Source organism: Cyanistes caeruleus, chromosome 3 (assembly GCF_971803275.1).
Source record: "Cyanistes caeruleus chromosome 3, bCyaCae1.hap1.1, whole genome shotgun sequence".
Classification (NCBI taxonomy): Eukaryota; Metazoa; Chordata; class Aves; order Passeriformes; family Paridae; genus Cyanistes; species Cyanistes caeruleus.
In genome coordinates, this window is record NC_141703.1 from 72,096,013 (window position 1) to 72,118,302 (window position 22,290).

A 22,290-nucleotide genomic window follows, 5' to 3' on the forward strand; every position below is an offset into this window, starting at 1 on the left:
AGCAAAAGACTGCAAGAAAATATTAACATAGAAGAAACAAAGATATGACTTTATCTTGTTCAGTGAACGCTTTCAAGTTTAGAAATAAAAGTATGAACCCTGTTATGATAAGAGCTTTACCTCTGCACTTGTTTCAGAGACAATCCTGCTTATCTGACCTCTGTGCCACTGTCCCACATCGTGTATGTAAACAGCACAGTGCATTTCACTCTCCCACTTCACAGACTGTGGCTGGGATTCCTTGTAGATGGAAGCCATCTCCTCCTGTAAACTAACATTAAAAAAATGCTGTTCTAGTGATAAAAACTAATGCAGGAAAAAAACTGCTTATTCAGTCATTGTTTAACTAGCATACAATGAAGTTCTACTTTTTTAACAGATGCACAATACTGCAGCTTTTCTTCATGACATAGAAATACATGAAATGGGAGTTACAAAACACATGCATCCTGATTAAAAGTCTATTAAAACCTATCATGTTAACTTAGACACTGGACTTAATCTGAGCAACCCTGAGTGCTTTGTATGACACTGTTTGAAAACGACACTGTTTTTTCTCCTGACAGCTTGAGAGTGTGGTACTAGATGTCATGGCTACCCAAGTGGAACTCAAGGTAGTTACAACCAAGAAGATGAGAAGATAAATAAATAAACAAACAACTTGCACTAAACCATGACACACTCCTTAAACTATCTTCTAAGAGTAGGCATGGCTACCTGAATGTTACCTAAATATCTACCAGGCTGATAGACACCATGTCTAGAAATTGTCTTTAAACATCCTAACAGGATACTGGAAACATTTTGAAAAAAAATCCCTGCTATTACTAAGACTTGGGACACAGGTTTTATTTAACCAGATTTCTAATGAGGGAATGGGAAGGAGAGAAGAAAAAGAAGGAAGATTTAATCTTTTTGGACAGTGTTGCCCTCACCAGGCCCCAATACTTACAATAAAACTGATTTAAAATATGAGTGAGATCATATACTTAATTTGGAATCAGAGCTACTCAATAAACCACAATATAGTGCCAATCTCTCTTCTGCTCCTACACTTTCCTCAACAAAGGTGTACATTGTGTCAAATGCAACTCTCACCAGAGTTTGTTCTAACTGTATTTCACCACCTTGTAGTAAGAACACCTTAACTGAAGGAAAGTTCTTTGAATTTTAGTACCTTTTCAGTATACTTTCTGATGACAGCAATTGAACAAAAATTTTACTAGGAGACACAACATGACTAATTCTCCCATGTAACTCCTTGTTACAGAGTGATCTGAAATCTCCTTCATCTACAAGTTCTGTGTCTATAGGAATTAAAGCTTCTGAGGTTTTAGAAATTTCTTCTAGAGGATCATCCCATATTTCACTGGGCCTTACTTCAGTTCTTTCAGTGTACCTGTAAAGAGCACAAAATAATTAGAATGGAAAGTTTAAACAGATTTTAAACCAAGTGAAAAAGGCTCAACAACAAAATAACAGGAATTATTCAACATGAAAGAAAGTGAGTTGTAGCTTAGACAAAAACATTTAGAAGTGCTACTTCTGAAACACTGATGATAGTAACATTTTTAGTCTCATTCAGAAGGTACCCTTGAATGTTCAGGGAACAGAAGAGATAGCACAGGGAACACCCAGATCCATAAGAATAGAAGATCTGGAGTGGGCCTCTTGCCCCACAAAATAAGGGACAAAGGCTTGTGGAGGGTCCATCCTAAAGCACAGGAGAAAAGAAGAAAGGATCAGCATGGCTAAACTGCTGTGTCCTGACCCCAACTCCCTGCACTACTCACTGCTTCCCTGAATGGACTGAGTGTAAATTAAGTGCATGAGAGGAAAGAGGGGCATGGAATAAATTTGACCCTGGGAATGGAGGAGGGTAGGTGCTGCAAATGCCTGTCTTCTGTGCACCAATGACTCAATTAGTAATTAAATCTTTATGCTAATTAGTAATAACTAAGTAAAATCAAGTCTGTTTTGCCTGCAACAGTACTTGGTAAGTGATTTCCGTGCCTTTATTTTGACCCATGTATCTTCTTGCTTGAGTTTCTTTTATTTTCTTCCCAGTTCAACTGAAGAAGGGGGAGTGAGCAGGGGATCATAAAACCCACTTTATTCAAGGGATCAGTGTTACACAGCAACTTATGCTAAAGGAATATACCTGACTGAAGGCTGGAAGCATAAATCTAAATACAGATGGGACACAACAAAGTACCTTTGTGACAGGGAGAAAACAGCTTGGCTCTTCAGGTTACATAACTTAGAAAAATCTTACTAAAAAAATGGTGACTGTGACAGTAGAGTGTTTTTAAGATTTAGTTACATTTCTAAGCTCCCAGAGAAAATCCACTTACATCCTTCCTCCTGAAAAAAGCAAATTCGGGAATTTCCCTTTGGAATGAAAACTTCCTATTTAATGAAGTATTTCCATCAGTATTCAATAATTATTAACAAAAGAGTAAATATAGATTTTCATGAATATAGCCCATGGATTATCTTGGTAAAAAGCCAGCCATTTAAATGCAGCAGCATTATATCCTCATCAGCCTCATCTCCCCCACCACACTTCCCAACTCTGCTGTCTTCCCAACTCTTCTGTTGCTGTCACAGCTGTTTACCCAAGTGTTTTCTAGTAAGAGATCTCTCAAACAGATGATTAACCTTAGGTGCAGGTTTAAGACAAATTCATTTTCTTACTGCATGGGAATGAGAACCTTAACAGTGAACACTTGGGAAGATTTGGCACTTAGGGACACTACAAGTATGATGCAAACATTTGAACTCCAATTTTTTCACAGGTACAACTTCAATACATTATTCAAGATTTAGTTTGAAAATTTAACTATCAAACTGCAGTTACACTCTACACCAGCCGATGAATGTGATTTGAAAATTAATTTATCACAGATATGGTAAATTCCAGCCCCTGGAGGTGACACACCAACACCAGCAGTTTCAATACACAAATTCTGTATTTCCAAGTACTTTAAAAGTTATGCATAGTTTATTTACCCAGGTATGTAGGATGCCAAGTCCTCCTCAACTAGCTGGCAGTTAATACTCAATTTTCTCCCATTATCAGCAGAGGCATTGAAGAGTTCAACAGATAAGATGTTATTATCTAAAATTTCTGTGAATGAATAACGTCAACATAATTAGTGCCAGTCAATGTCAGTAGGAAGACTATGGTTTTAGAGGAATAACAAACAGTACTAAAAGACAGAATTCTCCAGAATTACATTTCTTGTACAAAATAAGTGATTCTGAACATCAACAATATGCAGACGGTTAGCTTTGCACATATCTATAAAATTAACTTAAAATACACCAATAATCACAAAATGCTTTTGTACAAAAATCCAACTGCTACACATAATTCTGTTTATTAAATGGGTTCCAAATCATCATTCCACAAGGGCTGAAAAGTAAGTAGCTACATATGAACAATATATGGTATTGAGAAAAGTCCTACTAAGGCATGTATGTGTTTTCTGAAATGATTTTAATTTTTTGGCAATATTTTAAAGCAGAAGCAATCACACTCCCAGCTACCCGTAATGTCAGGAAACATCAAGGACAGCTAGTACTTTTGGAAACAAACCCATCTGAATAACCAGAGTAACTTACATCATGTAACACTGGTGTGGTCTGTAAGACAAGACATGAACAGAGCTTTTGTTGCCAAGTTTTATCTGTTATGCCTCCTCCAATCAGAGGACAGAATTTAGATATTCGTACTCTGGGCTATCTCCAGCAGGTATGAACACAAGCATTTCAAATAAACACTATTTAAATATAAAAGTGATTGCCTCTATACTGAGTCAACTTAATAATATGTAAAGAGAAATTAATACACTACTGGCAACTTACCAATAACTGAACACAACATAAGCTTATCTTCAGTCATTTCTTTAAATCTTTCCTTGGCTTCTCTGTTCCACTCATTTGCCCCTTTGAATGGCTCAATGCAAGCCAGCCTACACCTGATTGCCTGAAGAATTACCCAAGATAATAAAATAAGCATCACATACAGTTCAAGACCATCTTATTGCAACTGGATCACTTTGTACTTTGTACTCATGCAAGACAGTACAACCTTGGCTTCTGGTTCCACATTACCACAACGTGATTTAATTCAAAATGACCCCTCCCTTCCTAGCAGGTGATCATGAAACTCACGGAGACCTTCTTGATGAAACACAAAGAGCTTAAATCTCTTTGCCTCCCTTTATAAGGCATAGAACTGGTGCAGAGATCAGTAAAGATTATTGCATGGAATTGATAAAAAAAAGCCTACTGATGCCTTCAACTAGTTAAAAAAAAAACAACCCCTAACAATATAATGAAGTTTCAAAGTTCAGCATAATTGTGATTGGTAATCAAAACTATCAAATGAACAGCAAAGACAAAAATAATTTCTATTTATGTGCATTTTTTTTATTTGACAGAAATACTTTGCCATTTTCATTCCCAGTCATTTTCCTCCTTGTCAAAAGGGGGACACTCCAACCATTCCTCAAGTTAAAAAAACCACCAAATTTTAAATGCTGTACACCAAACAAATGTATTAAGAAAAATCCCCTTATTATGAGATTGTAATTTAGAAGGGAAAGACTGCAAAAATTAATTTGGCTTATTATGGAAATAAATGTAATTTAAGGGAATTAAATACACAGGTATATACACATTGTATGTATATGTCTTCTGCAGTATTTATACTGCAGGGCAACCTTAGATTTAATTTACACCTGAAAGGTATAAAAAAAATATAAATCTAAGGGTTTTCAATAAGCACCCAAAACACTGAGACACTTTATAGTGGTGGGCAATAAAGGAAGTTCCTTAACATTTTATTTATGTATTTCAGAAGGTGAACAACTCTCTCTTTCCCCTCTCATTCACTGAGATGCCGCTAATTTTGAGTTTTTAATCTAGTAATTTACCTTTTCTGGAAAGCTCAGAAACTCCTGTTCCACTCTGCGTATGTCTTTATTAGTTAAGTTAGCAATGTTGCCATAGTCAACATATTTTACCAGAACTTCCTGACAACTTGGCAGGCCTTCAAGGAAAACAACCCAAGTTATTTTAACAAAAAATTAGTATCTGATACAGGTTAAAGCACCAGCATTTCAGAGTAGACCCCACATTCAGGCCATATGATCACCCAGTCAATTTTCTGGAATTTTTATAACCCATCAAAATGAGTATTCTTTAGGAGCCAGCTCTTTCAGGTCCCTGAAATGTCAGCCCTGGTATTTTGGCCCCCTTTGTGAGACACTGGCACACTGAACACATGCCAAGTAAACGTCAGCACGGACATGATACGCTGCCCACATACAGGCAACACAGACTCAGCATTAAGCACAATCCCCCAACTCCCTTTGGAATTGTTATGGAGAATTATTAACCAACACCAAATACACTCACAGGTTGGCAGGAACAGCCAAAGCTATGGTTCAAACCATAATAATAAGAGAAATACTACTTTAAATAATTATGTAACAGAATGTCAATCTCTAAAAAATGGAATATGCTGCATCTCTGCTTAAAAAAGAACAGGTGTATAAACCAGTCTATTAACAGAAAAGAGTATGAATTAGTAGTACTGACTTTATGAAACTACGTAGTAGCACCATAATTCCTAGTAAAAATACTGGCTGGATATTACTGCTCATATCCAGTGTGTAACTCTGACCTACCAGCACATCTGATTTTGCAACCTAGCATTAGAGAAAAAGAATCAATACTTCACCTATAATCTGCGCTCTATACCAATTCCCATCCTCCTGCCTTGCAATGCAGGCTTGACCTTCAACTGGGCAGAAAATTTCCAAGTTTTTACCATTCTCTTGTTTATATATCTCCTGAATTTTCTCTGCAAGAGCTAAAGATTCCACACTCTCTCTCTGAAATAGAAACAACAAAACACACATGCACAGCAGATGTTCCTTCTTAATGGCACTTTTTTCTCTTTAAAGGGATAATTTTTTTCTAGTACTGTACTTTCCAGTCTTCCCTCCAAAATTAAAGTGGTCATGAATACATAAAGTGAATTAAAGAGCCTAACAATTATTGAACAGTTCCCTGTTCAGTCACCATTCTAACCAGTAAAATACTGCACACCCACGAAGGAATTAATCACATTACATAACTGACAAAAACATTCTGGGATTTTAAGAATTCCTGGAATATACCTATGCTGAATCAAGGACTGTTGGAATTAATCTTACCTATTAACTCAAGGAATCCTATCACTGGTCAAGTGATAGAACTTAACAGAAGGAGTAGCTTATTTATTGTGGACTATAAAGAGCTCAACATTAAAATGTTTTTTCATATTTTCATCTAAATAGACTTGATTTCTAAACTTACCAGGCGGAGATAAAAATCACTCGGACTATGAATGTGACAAACCACAACAAAGACCTCCTCCCCTTCCTGTGGAATATTTGGTGGACTGTAGTGTGAAATGGTGCAATTTTCCAACTGACTGGGAAACTGTAATTTAAACCTAAAGTAAACAAAGTAAAATTTTGAATAAAGACACTCAAAATTAACTGCAAATGAACCCTTTTAATGTCAAACTTTTCATTAAAAATAACATAAAACAATCTTATAAAAATGACTTAATTAATACTTATATGTATAGCTTAAACTTTCCACCTTGCAGGGGGTGCAGCCAATTACCTGTAATGCTTCTCCCACTGCCTACCAGCAAAATCAAACAGATCTCGGGCTCATTTCTGTATGGTTTTCTGTGACAGACCCCAAGGGCTTCTCATTTAGCCCTTCTGTTTTTTAACATTCATACAGAAATAAGTACTTTGCCATTTTCTAAAATAAAGTTTCCTATTTAAATGAAGCTTGACTAGTGCAAATGAGTGTATCACAGTGCTCACTGGTGAAGGTAGAAAAAGGGAATCAACAGACACTGCTGAAGGTTAATATATCACACATTAATACACGGAACACTGCAAAACCAACCAACTAAGTAAACTTTATTTGGTAAGCATTATTCTGTTTTCAGTTACAGCACACAGGAGCATGAACCAAAGGAAGGCACACATACCTTGCCAAATCTAAGAAAACCAATGCATCCTTGAGAGACAGTGGGATGTTACTGTTTATTTCATTAAATGGAGGTTTCCTCAAATCCACAATGAGAACACCATCCTCTTCTCTGAACACCACCATTGAAACAACTTTATTATTTACCATTTCTAAAAATTTTGTCTTTGCCTCATCTCCCCAACCTTCATCCTGTATTAGAAAGAAAAAGTTATGAGGATGTCAGAGAACATTAAAATAAAAAATACAAACTATAATTAAAAATAAGATAAAATAAATGCAAGGAAGAAAGCACAGATGCATCTGAACAGATTAAATACTGAACATGGTCAGACTTGTCTAGTCCATAGCCAGAACAGCACTGAATAGAATTCTTTTATTATGGATTAGTACCTGTATTAAACTGTATAAAACTGAGTCAGATCAAAGAATTGCAGATGCCATCATGTTTCTTCTGAAGATCCCCTCAGACTGTTTTAATACAAAAACCAGAATCGTCTTATCTGTTTCATTTCATGACTTTCTCATGAACTGAGAGAGCAGAAATGTAAATTTATCTTCTTGTGTCTTTACACAAACGCACAACGTGATTTTGATCAATTTACACATGACTGCTCTCCACAGCATCCTGTGTAACATTTTACCTACCTTGAAAAAGCATGACTGAATTTATTTCTCTGGGATCAAAATAATGCATTTCTTGTTTGATACTGCAACTCTGTGCTTTTTAGGCACAGAAAAAAATGAAAATGCACATAAGGAAGGCATTTTACCTACCTGTGTGAAAACTGTTCCAGAATTTGCCTATTTAAAGATATTTCAGTCAACATCAGACTGGTAAAAACCCCTCAAGACTGACCAACAGTTTGTATTGTCAGAAGTGCACAGCTGTATTGGACTTAGTTAATTTTCATGTGAATGTGGCGAGAATAAAACAAGCCTAATAAAAAGTGAATACTGAAAAAAATAACACTGAAATATATATGCTTTTTTTGGTAATGGATTAAAGGTTGACAGTACTTTACTTGTGGTTATACTGAAAGACAATAAATAACACTTTACAATAGTAGCAAAAAATTTTAAGTAACAAGTGCAATCCCTGAAGAGATGCTGTTAAATTTTTTTAAGAAGCCATTTATTCTTTGTTTGGATGACTTCAGAAAGTTACTACTTGCATAGTTATCAGACAGACACAAAATAAGAGGATCAATTTTGAAATTAATTTTTCAACTTCACAAAAGAACATGTCTAAAGTACGAGCAGTGAGATTTACACATGAAATATACATCTGTAGTCTCACAGGCTTTTTAAGACAGACTGCTATAAGCTCTTGTTTCTATTCCAATGAAAGCGATGCAACATATCCTTTTCCAAGAGAATTTAACTTAAAGAAAATATACACCCCGTATTCTTGAGTTTCCTTCTGTTTATACTGGAATAAGATAATTTTAAATTCCATATTTAAATTCCTTAACAGAAATCTTAAGAATAAGTTTCTAAAATACTTCAAGCAGTTTGTACTTACTTCATTTTTTGGAACTACATCCTTCAGTGAACACCGTACTGCTAAAGGAGGAATGGCTGCAAGCTCTGCCTCAATGTGCTGGTCAAGTTTCCTCAGAAACAGACAAATGTCATGGGTTTCAATAGTTTGCAGAGTAGAAGAATCAGGCCTTTCAGTGGGATCACATCTAATGGCAATGGGAATAAATGCAGCACTAGCTTAAAAGCAAAAAAAACCCAAACCAAACACCTAAAACCCCCCGAACCCCAGACTTTCATTTTAAGTTATTATTGCAGTAATTGGCATAATGTCATGTCAATAAAACAGAATTTTAAAGTCTCAGTAAAATGCATTTTTCAAAATAATTTAGTATTTACCTGCTCCCTTTTACAACTCAAGTCTCAGTTAAATATTTTAATGTAAGCAAGCTTGTACACTTGTGCACTTAGATACAGTGTCACTTTTTCTGAGGGGAATATGCATGAAGAAAATACCAGAGCCACTTGGGTGTCTGGATATCCACCTGTGTGAAGGTGAGGAAGGACTTGTTTCTCCGAAGAAAACCTGAATAACAACAGTCAAAGACAACTACAGTCAAAAACCTCTCTCTCCATAAACATACCCTGAGAAAACCAGAACCACAGAGCTTCCAAAGTCAATCAGGAATACTTTCAGCAATGCTACATCACACACTTTGTATCTTATTGGACCACAAGGCTTCTTCCTCTGATTTTTACTTTCTACAGGAATTAGTTCAGTTATAGTTCCACGGCTCCACATTCCAGTTTCCTTACTCTTAATGAAAATTCTAGCACCTACATGGAAGCAAATACAAAAGAACTAAATTCAGTATTTTAAATTATTTCACACTGAAACTATAATTACATTTCTGCATAATGCTCCCGTTCCCATCCTCTACACAGGTAGCGAAAGTGCTACTGCTACAATAAAGACACAAAGAAAGTAAAAACCTTGTCTCCATAGCCACCAGAAGTTCTCCTCACATTCACTTACACCCTATCTTTAAGGCTGGCAGGCATTTGACTTGTATCAAGAAGTCATGTCTGGCAAACTTTCTATAGCTCTGTGTTAAGTGGCAAAAACCCCACTGACATAGTCATTACATGCTTTTCATCAGTTTTCTGAACACATTATGTGGAAGTGGATAAGATTATCAACATGTGAGTTAGGAAATAATTTTAATCATTTAAGAATGTATTACTGTATTTCATTTTGATTTCTAGAATGTTTTCTACTCAGTCAATGAACTTTATAAGGACTGCTTTATTACATAAAGGAGTGGAGGGGGAGGAGAGAAAAAAGAAAGAATATGATACTAAGGAAGGTATATTTCAAGGTAGTATTTTAAGCTGTGTAGACCTTTAGAAATTAACCATTTACCTAGTTCCAAAATGTCTGAAGGCAAGAGATAGGAACTCTTACTGCAGCAGAAGTTTTCCAATTTCTTCTGCAAAGCAAATGCTTCTTTCTTCTGTGAATATCTCCGAATATAGAAATGGCATGGATTTATAACATGGCTTACAAACACTAATTCTGTCAAACCTGAATAAGACACAATGCAAATTATCAAATACTCTCCAAGTGATTCCAACAGGTATTATTAGGTATATGATTTGATTTAATTTATGTTGCATTAATCATGGTAACATTACCTGAAACAGATTTTAATCTGACAAGTCTGCTCATGCTTGTTTCAAACTATTACCATGCTTGCTTCCTGATGAAATTGTTCTTTTCAGCTACCTCTTCCTTATGCTACCCTCCAAAACAAAAGGCTGTCTCACAAAGTGGTAGTCTGAATTTAAATGGGTAATTCAGTTTTTATTCCCTCTAACAAAGATATAGAAAGCTTCTAGAAAGCAAATTAGAAATTAAGACTCCTACCTTTAAGAACAGGTATGCTAAGCACTTTCCTATAGTTACTCAGTGCATGAAGAACAAAGAACTAGCCAAGAAATGACCCCATATAAACCACGACTCAAGACTAAGCATCTAAATCCTCTGTACTGCAGGTACCTCCCTCCATTAGGGACACAAAAGACAGGTTTCTCTTTCTGAAGCTACTCAACAAAGGCTATTAATGGGCCAGACCATTTTAGAAGCCCCACAACCCAAGTCTTACAAGAGCATTTTATACCACAAAGCTTCCTGCCAAGAGTGGACATCACAATCTAGATTGAATGTCATCCACATGAGTGACCAGGGCACACCAACCAGACAGATTAGCAACATCCTGAAGCACTGCCACCTCTGAACTGCAACACGTCATGGGTGAAAGACTACACAGAATCTGGCATCTGAAACAATCTGAGAAGGTATCTGGGAATAGATGGTTTATCCAAGTTTAGGAAATGCTGCATCTAAAACAGAGGCATGATTTCTCTTGGCCATTTCCAGTGTATAAGCTGGTATCTGAACAAAAGGTCTGAATGACTTAAAAGATTTCCCCTACAAAGATACAGCCTCTTTTGGATCACTCCTGGTCACCATTTCCAAAGAGTGATGAGTCAGCTTATTAAGGCTGGAAAACACCTCTAAGACCCTGAGCAGCTCCTGCACATCAGCCTGGCATGCTCTGCTGGACTTCCTTCTGTGTGACAGTGACTTGCAGGACTGCAGGGTCCAATGCTGGACCAGATTCAGTCTTAACAAAGGGGAAGGATTCCCCTTGGACCCATCAGCTATACTCTTGGCAGCACAATCCAGGGAAAACCTGACAAACCGAGGAACTTGACTGTTCCTGCCAAATATCATAGGACAATGGCCTGGGAGAAGATTCAAGAAGCTGAGGTAACTGACAGAAAACAATTCTCCAGAAGCCAGAGAGAAACTCTGAGGGGACTACAACAATCACAAGTCAAAGTAAATCATCGTAGCAGATAGTGCTTTCCACACTCTTTGAGAGAGATTGTGATAAAAGTTTTCAATAAGCTCAACAGGTGAACAAAAAAATACCCAAAAGAATTGAAACAGACACCACTGAAGAACTTGCATGAGCCAAACACACAGCATAATACAAGACTCAAAAATAAGATCACACTCAACAATGGAACACTGAAAGCGTGAGGTACTAAGACTCTTGCCTTCCAAGTCCTCTTCAAGTATTTCTTCTATTATGACATCAGGTGTTTCTTCCTGGTCATCAAGAATATGAATGTCTTGTCCATTATCTTCACTATATTTGGAAAAAAAATTATTTGGAAACAAATTAACATAACTCAATATGTTTCCAGAAAAGCACAAGTCAGAGCAAAGGTTTTGCATCACTAGGTTGAAAAATGCCTCATAAGAGCTGCTAGAAATAAACTGAATTCAATTTTTTAATACAAAGACAAAAAAACCCCAGTAACATAACTCCTGAATTCTAGAAAGAATTGTCACGGACACAGCACATACGCTTGGACACAGCTTACTGCAAGAGCTACCCCCCACCTAGATGATCAGAGATCACAAGTAGAAATATAAACCATTTGAAAAAAATGTTCACAATGTGGTAAGATAGCTCATGTTGAAAACAAAATGCAGATGCTTTTGTACTAACATATACAACTCACTCTCATATGTAGGATTTTCAAATATTACAGTATGCAATAAGCCTTTTTTAGCATATTCAGTGTTAACTACAACAGCCCTAAAAGGAACTCCATTCCATTTTTTCAAGCATTAGTCAAGGACTATAGAAAACAAACAAACCACCAAGAAACAACAAACAAAATCCTAATAAAAGAAAAGCAATTGTAATTTTAAAAACAAAAGGGTTTTCTTTGTTAATCTTAAGAAATTTCTTTTGACATTTGACACAATCAGTATTTAGACTGGAAATACTACTAATTTTAGTACTTGTTAATTTTAGAGATTAATTTGCACTTACATGCATTTTTATGTGCTGAAATTATTAATATCTCTACTGCATGTACTACAAACATAGTAGACACAGGACTCATGCAACATGGTTTAGTGGTTGCTTTGGCAGTTTTAGGCTTACAGTTGGACTCAATGATCTTTTCCAGCCTAACTGGTTCTATTATTGAATCACTTAATGCTAACTAAAGTTGAAAAGTACACATCATAATAAAATCTGGATAACTGAAGTGATTCAGCAAAATACACTAGGGCAAAACAGTAGTAAAACCAAAATATCAGAACTGAAACACAAACTGGACTGACTGGAATGGTGATTTAAATACCAGCATATAAAGATCTGCTCTGCTTCAACACACTCTTAGAATTCCATAAGCACCTACAGTTTTTTGTATTTGATCTCAAATAAATACTTAACCACTAGAACAGGTAAATTACCGTACCTATTCTCTTTCATTAAAAAATACTTACTTCCCTGTCATTCTCCATTTAATCTCGCCCAAATTTTCTAATGAAGATGAAATCTCCGAAGTGTTCAGAAACAATCTCAAGAGAACAGAACAAATATTATAGAAGGTGACAAGAATACCTAAATAATTTTGACAGTTTTAGATCTATGGTGTTTTTCAGCACAATATTCATGGAAGGGCAAAGTAAGAGATAATTACCTACTCCAGTTTATTTCTTCCTACAAAAACCAGATTTGGCTGCTCATTTATCTTCACATTCATACTTAAAAACTCTTGTCTTAAGCTTTCTCCCTCATGCAGGGAGTACTGCAACATTCACTCAGTTTTCACATCTATAATCAGTTTAGTTCAATGCATTATTCTGCACAGAGACAAAGAATTTTCTTTTCTTTGTAAAGAACAAAACCATAACTCAAGTCCAAAATACATGGTTCTGTTGACTGCTACACTATTAACTATTTTCTTTATCAATGAAAACCAGGAAGATATTTTAAACATTTTTATGTTTAGGTTAATGGAACCGTGAATATAACTTAAATAAATGACTTAGTTTTTCTATCCAGTTTTAACCAAAGAAAACTGAAAGGAAAATAGAATTGAACAGCATTCCACCCTTCCTTCCCACTGCCCCTTCAGGAACCTATCCACTCTTTCTTCTACAGTGTTTTATGTCTACAGCATGTGCCTCAGCACCTATGCACCTGCTACTTGTAATTTTTTTTCACCTTTGGTGCAATTTTGGAGTTGCACAAGGTACGTAACACCTTTACATTTATCCTTCAACAGGTCTCCTTTGTCCCCTGTTCAGCTGAAGTTCTTAAAAAGTCTTCCAATGCAAAAAAAAAAAAAAAAGATTTTGTTATGTTTCAGCTTTCTTTTAAGCTGAGAGAGTTTAGCATTGTGCATTTAAACACACTTCTCTGAAATTGCCATTTATCACTGACAGTATCTTCAAAGTGGTGACTTGGTAGGTAGGGCCAAAGTTTTCTTAAAGAGGACTTTATAGATTAGTTTATCCATACTCTAACTCAAGAACTCAACTTACATGACAGGAAGGGTCCTAATTTTTGCCTTGCATTGGAACCACCCGCCCAGGGATTAGCTGAGTCACCATCCCTGGAGGTATGTGGCTAAGAGAGCTGAGGCTGTTCTGCCTGGAGAAGGCAAGGCACCAGGAAAACCTTACAGCACCTTCTAGAAAGATGGGAACAAATTTTCTGGTAGAGCCTCCTGCAGCAGTTTAAAACCATTAGCCCTTGACCTAAGGGAATGTCAAGTCCGACTAGATAAAAGGAATTTTTTACAGCAGAGTGGTGAAACAGCAGGACAAGAGGCTTGGAGAGGTGGTAAATGCCCCATTCCTGGAAAGGTTAAAGGTTTAAGGTCAGATTGGATGGGGCTCTGAACAACCTGATCTAGCTAAGGATGCCTTTGTTCACTGGAGAACACTTGGACTACACAACCTGTGAAGGTCCCCCTCAAACCAAACCATTCTATGATTCTGTGATTTGAAAGACATGCAAACATTACACTTAAACACATGGCAGAGGTGGAGCTGGCAATGTTAGGCTAATGGTTGGATCTCTAGTGATCCTAGTAGTCTTCCAACCTCAATGATTCTGTGATCCCACAAAAATTGTTTGCATTTAGCACACAAATAATCAACTTGATAAGCTTCATTCTCTTTGTGCCAGTCAGAATCATATTCCCCCCGCTGTATTCCAAGAGTGGTTCAACATCCTGAAATATAGCTGGATCTCCAAGATGTTCCAAAGTAGCACCATCTTTTTTCTGTCCTTCCATCATTTTTGAGAGTGGCCTTTATACACAAGGAACTGCAGCACTCTTGATCAGCCTTACGACCAAGTTGCATAGGGTCAGGTGTACCTCAGCTGTGATCCACTGTCTTACTCATTTCTGCTACAGAAATCATCAGTCACTCACTTCCAGTGAGAACAGCATGGCAACTGGGATTTTCCTTACCTTTCTTCAGACATCAGTAAAGCAAAAAGCATTTAAGCACTTCTGACCTGAAGGTCAGAAACAGATTCATTAAAAATATAGTTCAGCCATTATTCTCCCAATTTATTTCTACTTTTAAGGGAAGGAGAATTTTAGAAGTGGCAGAAGCCTATCAATGATTTTTAAAACGCATGTGTATTTGTCTACACAGCAGCAAATTCTATGTGCTTCTCTCTGATGCCTCACATGAAGGGTGTTGCCTGTTATTCCTAAGAAGTTAATACTTATGTCTGAAGTAGTAGTTTTTCAGTCAACTGAAAAAAGTGAAGAAGCTCCATTTCTGCTGCTTAACTGTTACATGAACAGTTTCTGTAATTTAGATAACCAACGCCTCCTTTTATGTCTCTGTATATCTCTCACTCCAATTATTTACCTTGAAAGTATTTTTTCCTTTAAATTCTTCACTCTTGAGAGCTCAGCCTCAACTGGAAGTTTCAAGTCATAAATAATCTGAAATTAAGAAATACAATCTTAGCTTTCATTATACAGAAAGTAGATTATACAGACACCTATTATCTATAGCATGACACCTTTAATTTTATGGTAAAAACCTTAGGAGTTCAGACAACAGCTAATTCTTAAATATGTCTTCTTGCATTACTAAGACTTAATGGTTGAGATTCTTTAATCTAAGCATATAAACAGAAACAAAAGTCATATTTCCTTTGTTTCAACATCTAATGAGAAAGTGACCTCTAAGTATAAATGCAGGCCTATGAGAGGAGTGTCACAGCTGCCAGTTTCCAAAAAAATCACACTGGTAAGGTGGAAGTAAATGACAGAAAAAAAGGAAGGATTAGACGTCTTTTCTGGGTCAGAAGAATCAGTTTCTTCATATGGAAAGTGACAAATGGATGCAGGTAGATGATTCTGAAAAGCACATTTTTTCAAAGAACGACAAGACCAATTATTCATTCTTTTTCTCAACGCAAGAACTACAAAGGCTCCAAAAGAAATAACTGGGTGGCACATTTTGAAAGAACATAGGAAGCTATTTTACACAAACCTCACCTTAAATAATAAAAGGTGAAACTGACTGACACTACCTATGCCTAGGTACATATAATGCACGTATGTATACACCCATGCACACCACCACAAGCTTTACAGTGACATTAAAGAAGACGTTCCACAAGCTTATGACAGAATAAGGTAATGTTTATTCAGTGTAATGAGCCTGATGTAACCTATTGATATTAAAACCCTTAACCTTCAGCCTCCCAGATTCTTGGATGTTTTCTCCAAACATCTTTCCTCTCCACTGCTAGAGACAGAGGACTTTACAGGATGGACCTTTGCTCTGATACAGTGTGGCAGCTAGCATGGGTTTCCAAGAACAGCAGATATGATGGGGAAAATGAATGAAAGTAAAGGCCTGGGACCAAAAGGATCAAGTGAGTGTGGCTATGAATTCTGGACTAGTTCAGTTGGAGAGAAGGTTGTAGAGCTCTGGAACGATTAAAGTTTAAGAAACTGAACTGATCCAAACACCAGCCTTCACCTGAACAGCACTGTGACAGTTTTCCTATCCTCCTCCCGCCATTTCCTGTTTCAGATGCTGAATCCTTCAAGGCAAGAACAACCTTTTTTTGCTTCACATCAGTCATAAGACTGTAACCTGTGACCAAGACCAAATACAAATTCTGTGTCTATGAAAAGGCAGGGTAAGAATGTAATACCCCAAAAATGTCAGTACTGAAGTCAGCAAACTGAGACCATAAACTTTCAATCTAAACATGAATATATTCCTTAAAAATAATTTATTTCACAGTGCAAGAATGTTACTACCTGAGCAAGATCACAGCAGTTTCTTCGAGAATGTGAAAATTTTAATTCCTTTGCTGTCCTAATGGCACCAATCAAGTGCTGCTTCTTCTCTTCGATGGCTTCCTTAGCTTTTGCAACACTAGAACTGTAGTTGATGTTCTCCTTTAATTCTGCAAACAATTTCTTTTCCCTGTGTTAAAAACATTACTTTTCAGAATTTAATATACACTCAGCTGCACAGACTCAAATCTGAACTGTAACACACAGCTGCCAGCCACAAAATACAAAGTGGATACATCTCCCACACAAGGATCATCTTCCCCAGTGTGAAGTGGGGCCATGGGAAACAAACTTTGTTATTAGAGGAACCACAAAGTTAAAGAATTCACACTGATAAAATATTTATTAATTATATATTAAGAGCACTCCTCCATTTCAGCCTCCTAATATTTCCAAACACATCCAACTAAAAAATAAACAGTTGGGTCTTACAATTCATTCTACTAAGATTAAGACTGAAGACTAATACCCCCCCTGAGGCTCTTCTGGAAACCTGAGCTTTAACACCTCTCTCCCCTACAATCTGAAGATCTAAATATTTGTAAAAATCAGAAATGGAGTGTCACTGGTCTTCTATCAGGTTGAAAATGTGCAGAAAGTCAATTTAAAAAGCCCTGCTAGGTGGCGATGTGTTTTATTGTTAAATTGTTTATACCAATGGCTGCCACGATGGTTTCCCCCCTGAAATGGAGTGGTTCCAACCTAAGTTCTCCCCACCTTATCCTATGTCACTCACCTCAAAGTCCTTCCCTAATTTCCAGAAGGGTCCATGCCAATCCCCCCTTCTTCCAGTCACCCCAGGTTTCTGGTTGCCCATCATTGTAAACCCTGCCTTTTGTTCTAGGCCCTTCCCTGTCAATCTCCTAACCTTCGAGGCCCCATTGGCCTATATGACTGATCCTCTCCACCCCCCTCACTCCGGTTGGTCCCTGTGTTGTAACCCCCTCCCCTTGTTCCTCCCTATTGGGCTATTGGTTGATGATTTGTAGCCCACTCTTACTCCTCCCCTGTATATAAGTTGCTGTAGGCTGGGATCTTTTTGTCTTTTTGTCCCCGACTCCTCTGGAGAATAAACCCTCTGGACTTGACACCAAAGACCCCTCCTTTTCTTTTACTCTGGTCCTCGGCACTATCTCTGCAAACCATAGAGCATTGTGCCTTAGCCCACAGCTCCTGAGCAAGCAGCACCCCAGCCTGCCTTAATTTCTCGAGGCAGCCCACTCTTGTTGCTGTGGCCACAGCTGGCCGGACTAAAGGATCATGTGCAGCAACACTGCTATTCCTACTGTTACAATTTATCATCCCCAAATAACAGTATTAAAAAGCCTCAAACCTGAGCTTTTTCAGAAAATCAGTATTTTAACTAGTGTTTGTTATTTTTTAAGAGCAGAGACAGAATAAACTAGTGTTTTCCAGCCATGCAAACCAGCTCCAAGATGCCACAATGAAAGGGTAAAAATGATAGAAGTGAAATGAAGAAATGAAACTATGAAATAGTGCTATGAGAAAATTCTAAACAAAAATCTAGTCAATCACCTGAATTAGAAACAGGTTTGTGATAAAAGTAACTCACCTGTGCCATGCTACTAAAAAAACTGAATTACTACCTTGACAGAAGAGTAATAAGTTCATCAAGTGTTCTATCCGCAGCTTCTGTAATTTCGTCTTTTTTATGCTTTACTTTTAACTCCAGGTATTCCAGCACCTATTTTGTTCAGTATGAATAAACATGCATAATTTATTATTTTATTATTCTCACAATACTACATCTTTTAAAATTCAGAACAGAAGCGGTAGGACCATGATGGATACCCCAGCATATAGAGTGACATTAAACCACTTATAGCTCATTACAACCCTCTGTTTTCTCTAACTTGGAGTCAGCTGGCACTGTATGAATCCTCCTCAACTGAAGCTCTTGGGTCTATGAGGCAAGAAAGATCCTGGGCCTGCTGTCTCGCTTTCACTACCTGACATTCAAACACAGCACCATACACAGATAACAGCATGCTGAGATTTTCACTGTTTTTTAAAACTCATTGTGAGAATAAAGGGAAAATTTTAAAAAAAATTCTTCCTCTGGCTAAACATCAGTTTTGTCACTACAGTTACATTTAATGAAGAGACTACAGGAAAATATCTCAATAGTGCAATACCACTTTGGCAGTTTCTCAGTCTCTGCTGAAAAGCTGCTGCAGAACCACAGTAATACCCATGGGTTATTTTATTATATTATAGCAGCTGAAATGGAAAGTTTCTACAAGATTCTATTAGTGTATGAATTAGGAATTCAGCATAGCTTTGCTTAACAGAAAGACTGGCCATTAGAAAGGGGATGGAGAACAGGCCTCAGTGACACTTCAGACCACAGTCAAGAGAACTAAGCTTTTGAAACATTAAATACTTCATTACTGTGTGTTTTACCAGTAAAATGCAAACAGATGGCAAAGAGAACTGAAAGATTTTCTACAGCACATGTAAGAAGAGTTAAAGTATAAATAAATTAATTATCACTGATAAAGGTCAAAAGTGACTCAATAAGACCAATTAACAGCATTATCTGGTATTTAATGATTCTTCCTATGTTTTATACTGTGCTTATAAATGTATTACTTGGTTTACATTTTTTTTGCACATTCTGGTGCATATTTTACTTCTGTTGCATTCATAACATTTTTTCCAGCTTTCAACGTAGAAAGAGACACACTAGAATTAAAATTCAGAGTGGCTGCTAGAGCAAAACCAAAAACTGACTTTTACCTTGATCCAAGGAAACACAAATTTGGTACTTTGACTGGCTTACATTGGTTCTGCTAAATGTATATATTGACCTATTAACTTTAAATTATGCACGGGCTTGTGTACTCCTTTTCAGACTACTTTTAAGGCTGTAGCCTAGACTTTAAGGCTGTGTATTCACAGAAATAACATTAACAGTTCAAAGACAAAACAGATTATCAAAACAAAGGAAGGAAAAGCACATTTAAATAGAGTGTTAATGTGCGAGTATTCACAACAAAAACCTTCAGCCTAGGAGAGGATTTATCATTTCATGATTTATTTAGCTGATTTTCACCCACCTTGCTCGCATCATGGAAGTGGCCAAGATTACTAACAGCTATGCCCAAGGCTTCATCAATATCTTGCCCAGTGTAATCCTGAGGAAAGGTTTGCCAATGAACAAAAAAAGTTGCTTACACAACTAAAAGACAAGATGGTCTACAGCAATTTGCCATTTTGACAGAGGCATTTGATGTGGGTGACTGATGAGCTATGTGAAGACAATGAGCAGCTCCACAATGACCATCAGGCACAAAATACTTGGCTCACCTGAATTTCAATGAGAACATTTACACTGTAGTATTTCTGAAACGGATTCTAAATTTGATTTTTTTTAGCAATTTAATTGTATACTCACAAAAACCAAATTAAAACAGTACATGAAAAAAATGAAAATAAAGTTACTAATACAGAGAAAAAAAAACATGGAAGATTGAAGAATGGGAATACTGCAGCCTAGAACAAAAGTAAAATATTTAGGAATATCACTTGGGGAAACCCCCCACTAAAAATGTAGCTAGCTCCCAGTATTTTGCTGATACAAGAAAACCATTTTCAAACTTTAATGGGCACTGTAACAAAACTACCTAAGCAATCGTATCAGACATTTGCAAGTTATGATTTTTTTCAAGGTCAGTGTACAGGAAAATCTCTACAGAAGAAAACATGACTGGCAGTGGATATATAGTTCCTTTAAAATACCCACAGTGGATATATAGTTCCTTATAGATCACTTTAAAATATCCACAGTTTAAGTTCTCCTGGTCTAAAACTTCATAAACCCCATTTAGAAAGATGAGGTTAGGAAATTTAATAGAATTTTTAAAGAGATATCCATTTGTCCAACAGCCTTGTTGCCCTGAATCACTGTTTTAAGGAGGTGAGCATGAGCCTTACAGATGCTCCAAATTTAAAAACAAATAAAGAAGTCCCCAGCTCAAATGTTGTGAAACCTGGGGTATCTTTTAAGAAAAGCTAAATTCAAAATACATCATTTCACAGCAGCTGGACAGAACTAACAGTCTGCAGCTATGATCTCATGGAGGGGGTTGTGTCTGAGCTGCAATTCTCTGTCAAGTTATTTTATGAATACTGTAGCTGCACATCCATACCATGAGACAGAACAATAGCATGCAACTGTTAAGGCTGCAGGGTTTTTTGTTTTACAAAGTTCACTATTAACTATGCGTGTACAAAACCAAGCAAGAATATAAGGAAATTCCATGTTAACACACCATATTGGATAATGGAGCTAGAGCTGATCCATCACTCAGCCCACCATTGGAAGAAAATGGGTGCTGAACATTTTTCTCTTTGGTATTGTGACTGAAGGACCTGCAAACAAAAAACCTTTTAAGAAAAGACCTATGCATTTTAAATAAAGTATCAAGCTTCCTACAAATACTTTACAAAAGTATTTCAGAATCTATCATTAAATACGTATACACACACCTACCTGTGTAACAGATTAATTCACACATACAGCAGATACCCTATTTTTCAAAACAAAAAACAAACAAAAATCTGCTTTTTACTATAGCCCCCTTAAAAGTAGCTATTTTTCATTTGACAATTTTGGCAAGGCTGAACAAAACTTTAGTAGCTGGTAGTGATTCTTATCCTCACTGAGAGTAAATGCATACCTATGAACATTCCAGGATTCATTTTTCAGTTGTTACTGTTAAAATCCTCAGAATACATAACCAAAGACATCAAAATCATTTACAGCAACCAGTTAGGAAGGCTCTTAAATACTCTTGTATGATGACCCACAGCTGCTCTTCTGCAACAGCTGACAAGACTGCCGCAAAAGCAGTATGCATAAACCAGCCTTATTCCAGGAAGGAAGCCTTGTGCTGCTCTTCCTGGGCTCAGTTTGCTGTGTCTGACCAATGGTGAGAGCATCTGGAGAACACTGCTGCAGAGACTGACAGCCACACATGAAAACTTGCATTTTGGGCAAGGTTAGCTGTGTGCGTTATGTGCACCAAACTCAGAAGATAAATTTCTTACATCTTCCTTTCAGAACAAGTTCCTTATGCAACAGACCTGAAAGAATTATCTGGGACTATCCTTATTTGCATGAACACTAATCTCCACAGCAATAACACTGCAGGGGGAAGATACCCACTTTAAGACTTCCTTTAGGTTCACAATGACTGGGCAAATAAACAAGTGAATAATTTTGATTTGTCAATACCACAGAATATTGCTGGCCTCTGATCTTTACATAGTTGTGACTGGTTACTGAAACAGAAGGAGCAATAGGATCAGCAGGTGGTGGGGGGAAGGAGGCAGAGTCCTTCCTACCACAGCCTGGAATTTCAGCGAATCTCTCTCCCTCTGAACCCTTGTCAGCCATCTACCACAGGTGCTTAAAACTTTCATATGTTTTCAAGCCAAACCAATTTGTTTTTTGCTGCCTCTCAGTGAAACAATATTTGTACTCAATGTGTT

The 22,290-nt window shown here is 36.9% G+C and overlaps 1 protein-coding gene across 2 annotated transcripts in view; it reads right to left on the reverse strand.

Annotated features, from left to right (window-relative positions):
* Positions 1-22,290, reverse strand: part of RNF17 (ring finger protein 17) — a 41,832-nt gene that overhangs the window by 16,288 nt on the left and 3,254 nt on the right. The window contains exons 6-23 of one of the 2 annotated variants that reach the window (XM_023919912.2): positions 21,069-21,168; positions 19,854-19,931; positions 18,381-18,478; positions 16,735-16,903; positions 15,320-15,396; positions 12,926-13,000; positions 11,677-11,768; positions 9,974-10,135; positions 9,195-9,387; positions 8,594-8,759; positions 7,070-7,260; positions 6,373-6,511; positions 5,753-5,906; positions 4,944-5,059; positions 3,871-3,991; positions 3,013-3,130; positions 1,178-1,399; positions 121-271 (exon numbers count right to left, since the gene is read on the reverse strand). In XM_023919912.2, coding sequence (XP_023775680.2) covers positions 121-271; positions 1,178-1,399; positions 3,013-3,130; positions 3,871-3,991; positions 4,944-5,059; positions 5,753-5,906; positions 6,373-6,511; positions 7,070-7,260; positions 8,594-8,759; positions 9,195-9,387; positions 9,974-10,135; positions 11,677-11,768; positions 12,926-13,000; positions 15,320-15,396; positions 16,735-16,903; positions 18,381-18,478; positions 19,854-19,931; positions 21,069-21,168 — 2,422 coding nt within the window. Of the gene's footprint in view, positions 1-120; positions 272-1,177; positions 1,400-3,012; positions 3,131-3,870; positions 3,992-4,943; positions 5,060-5,752; positions 5,907-6,372; positions 6,512-7,069; positions 7,261-8,593; positions 8,760-9,194; positions 9,388-9,973; positions 10,136-11,676; positions 11,769-12,925; positions 13,001-15,319; positions 15,397-16,734; positions 16,904-17,509; positions 17,606-18,380; positions 18,479-19,853; positions 19,932-21,068; positions 21,169-22,290 lie in introns of those variants that run through there. The other variant, XM_086881899.1, reaches the window with a different exon arrangement.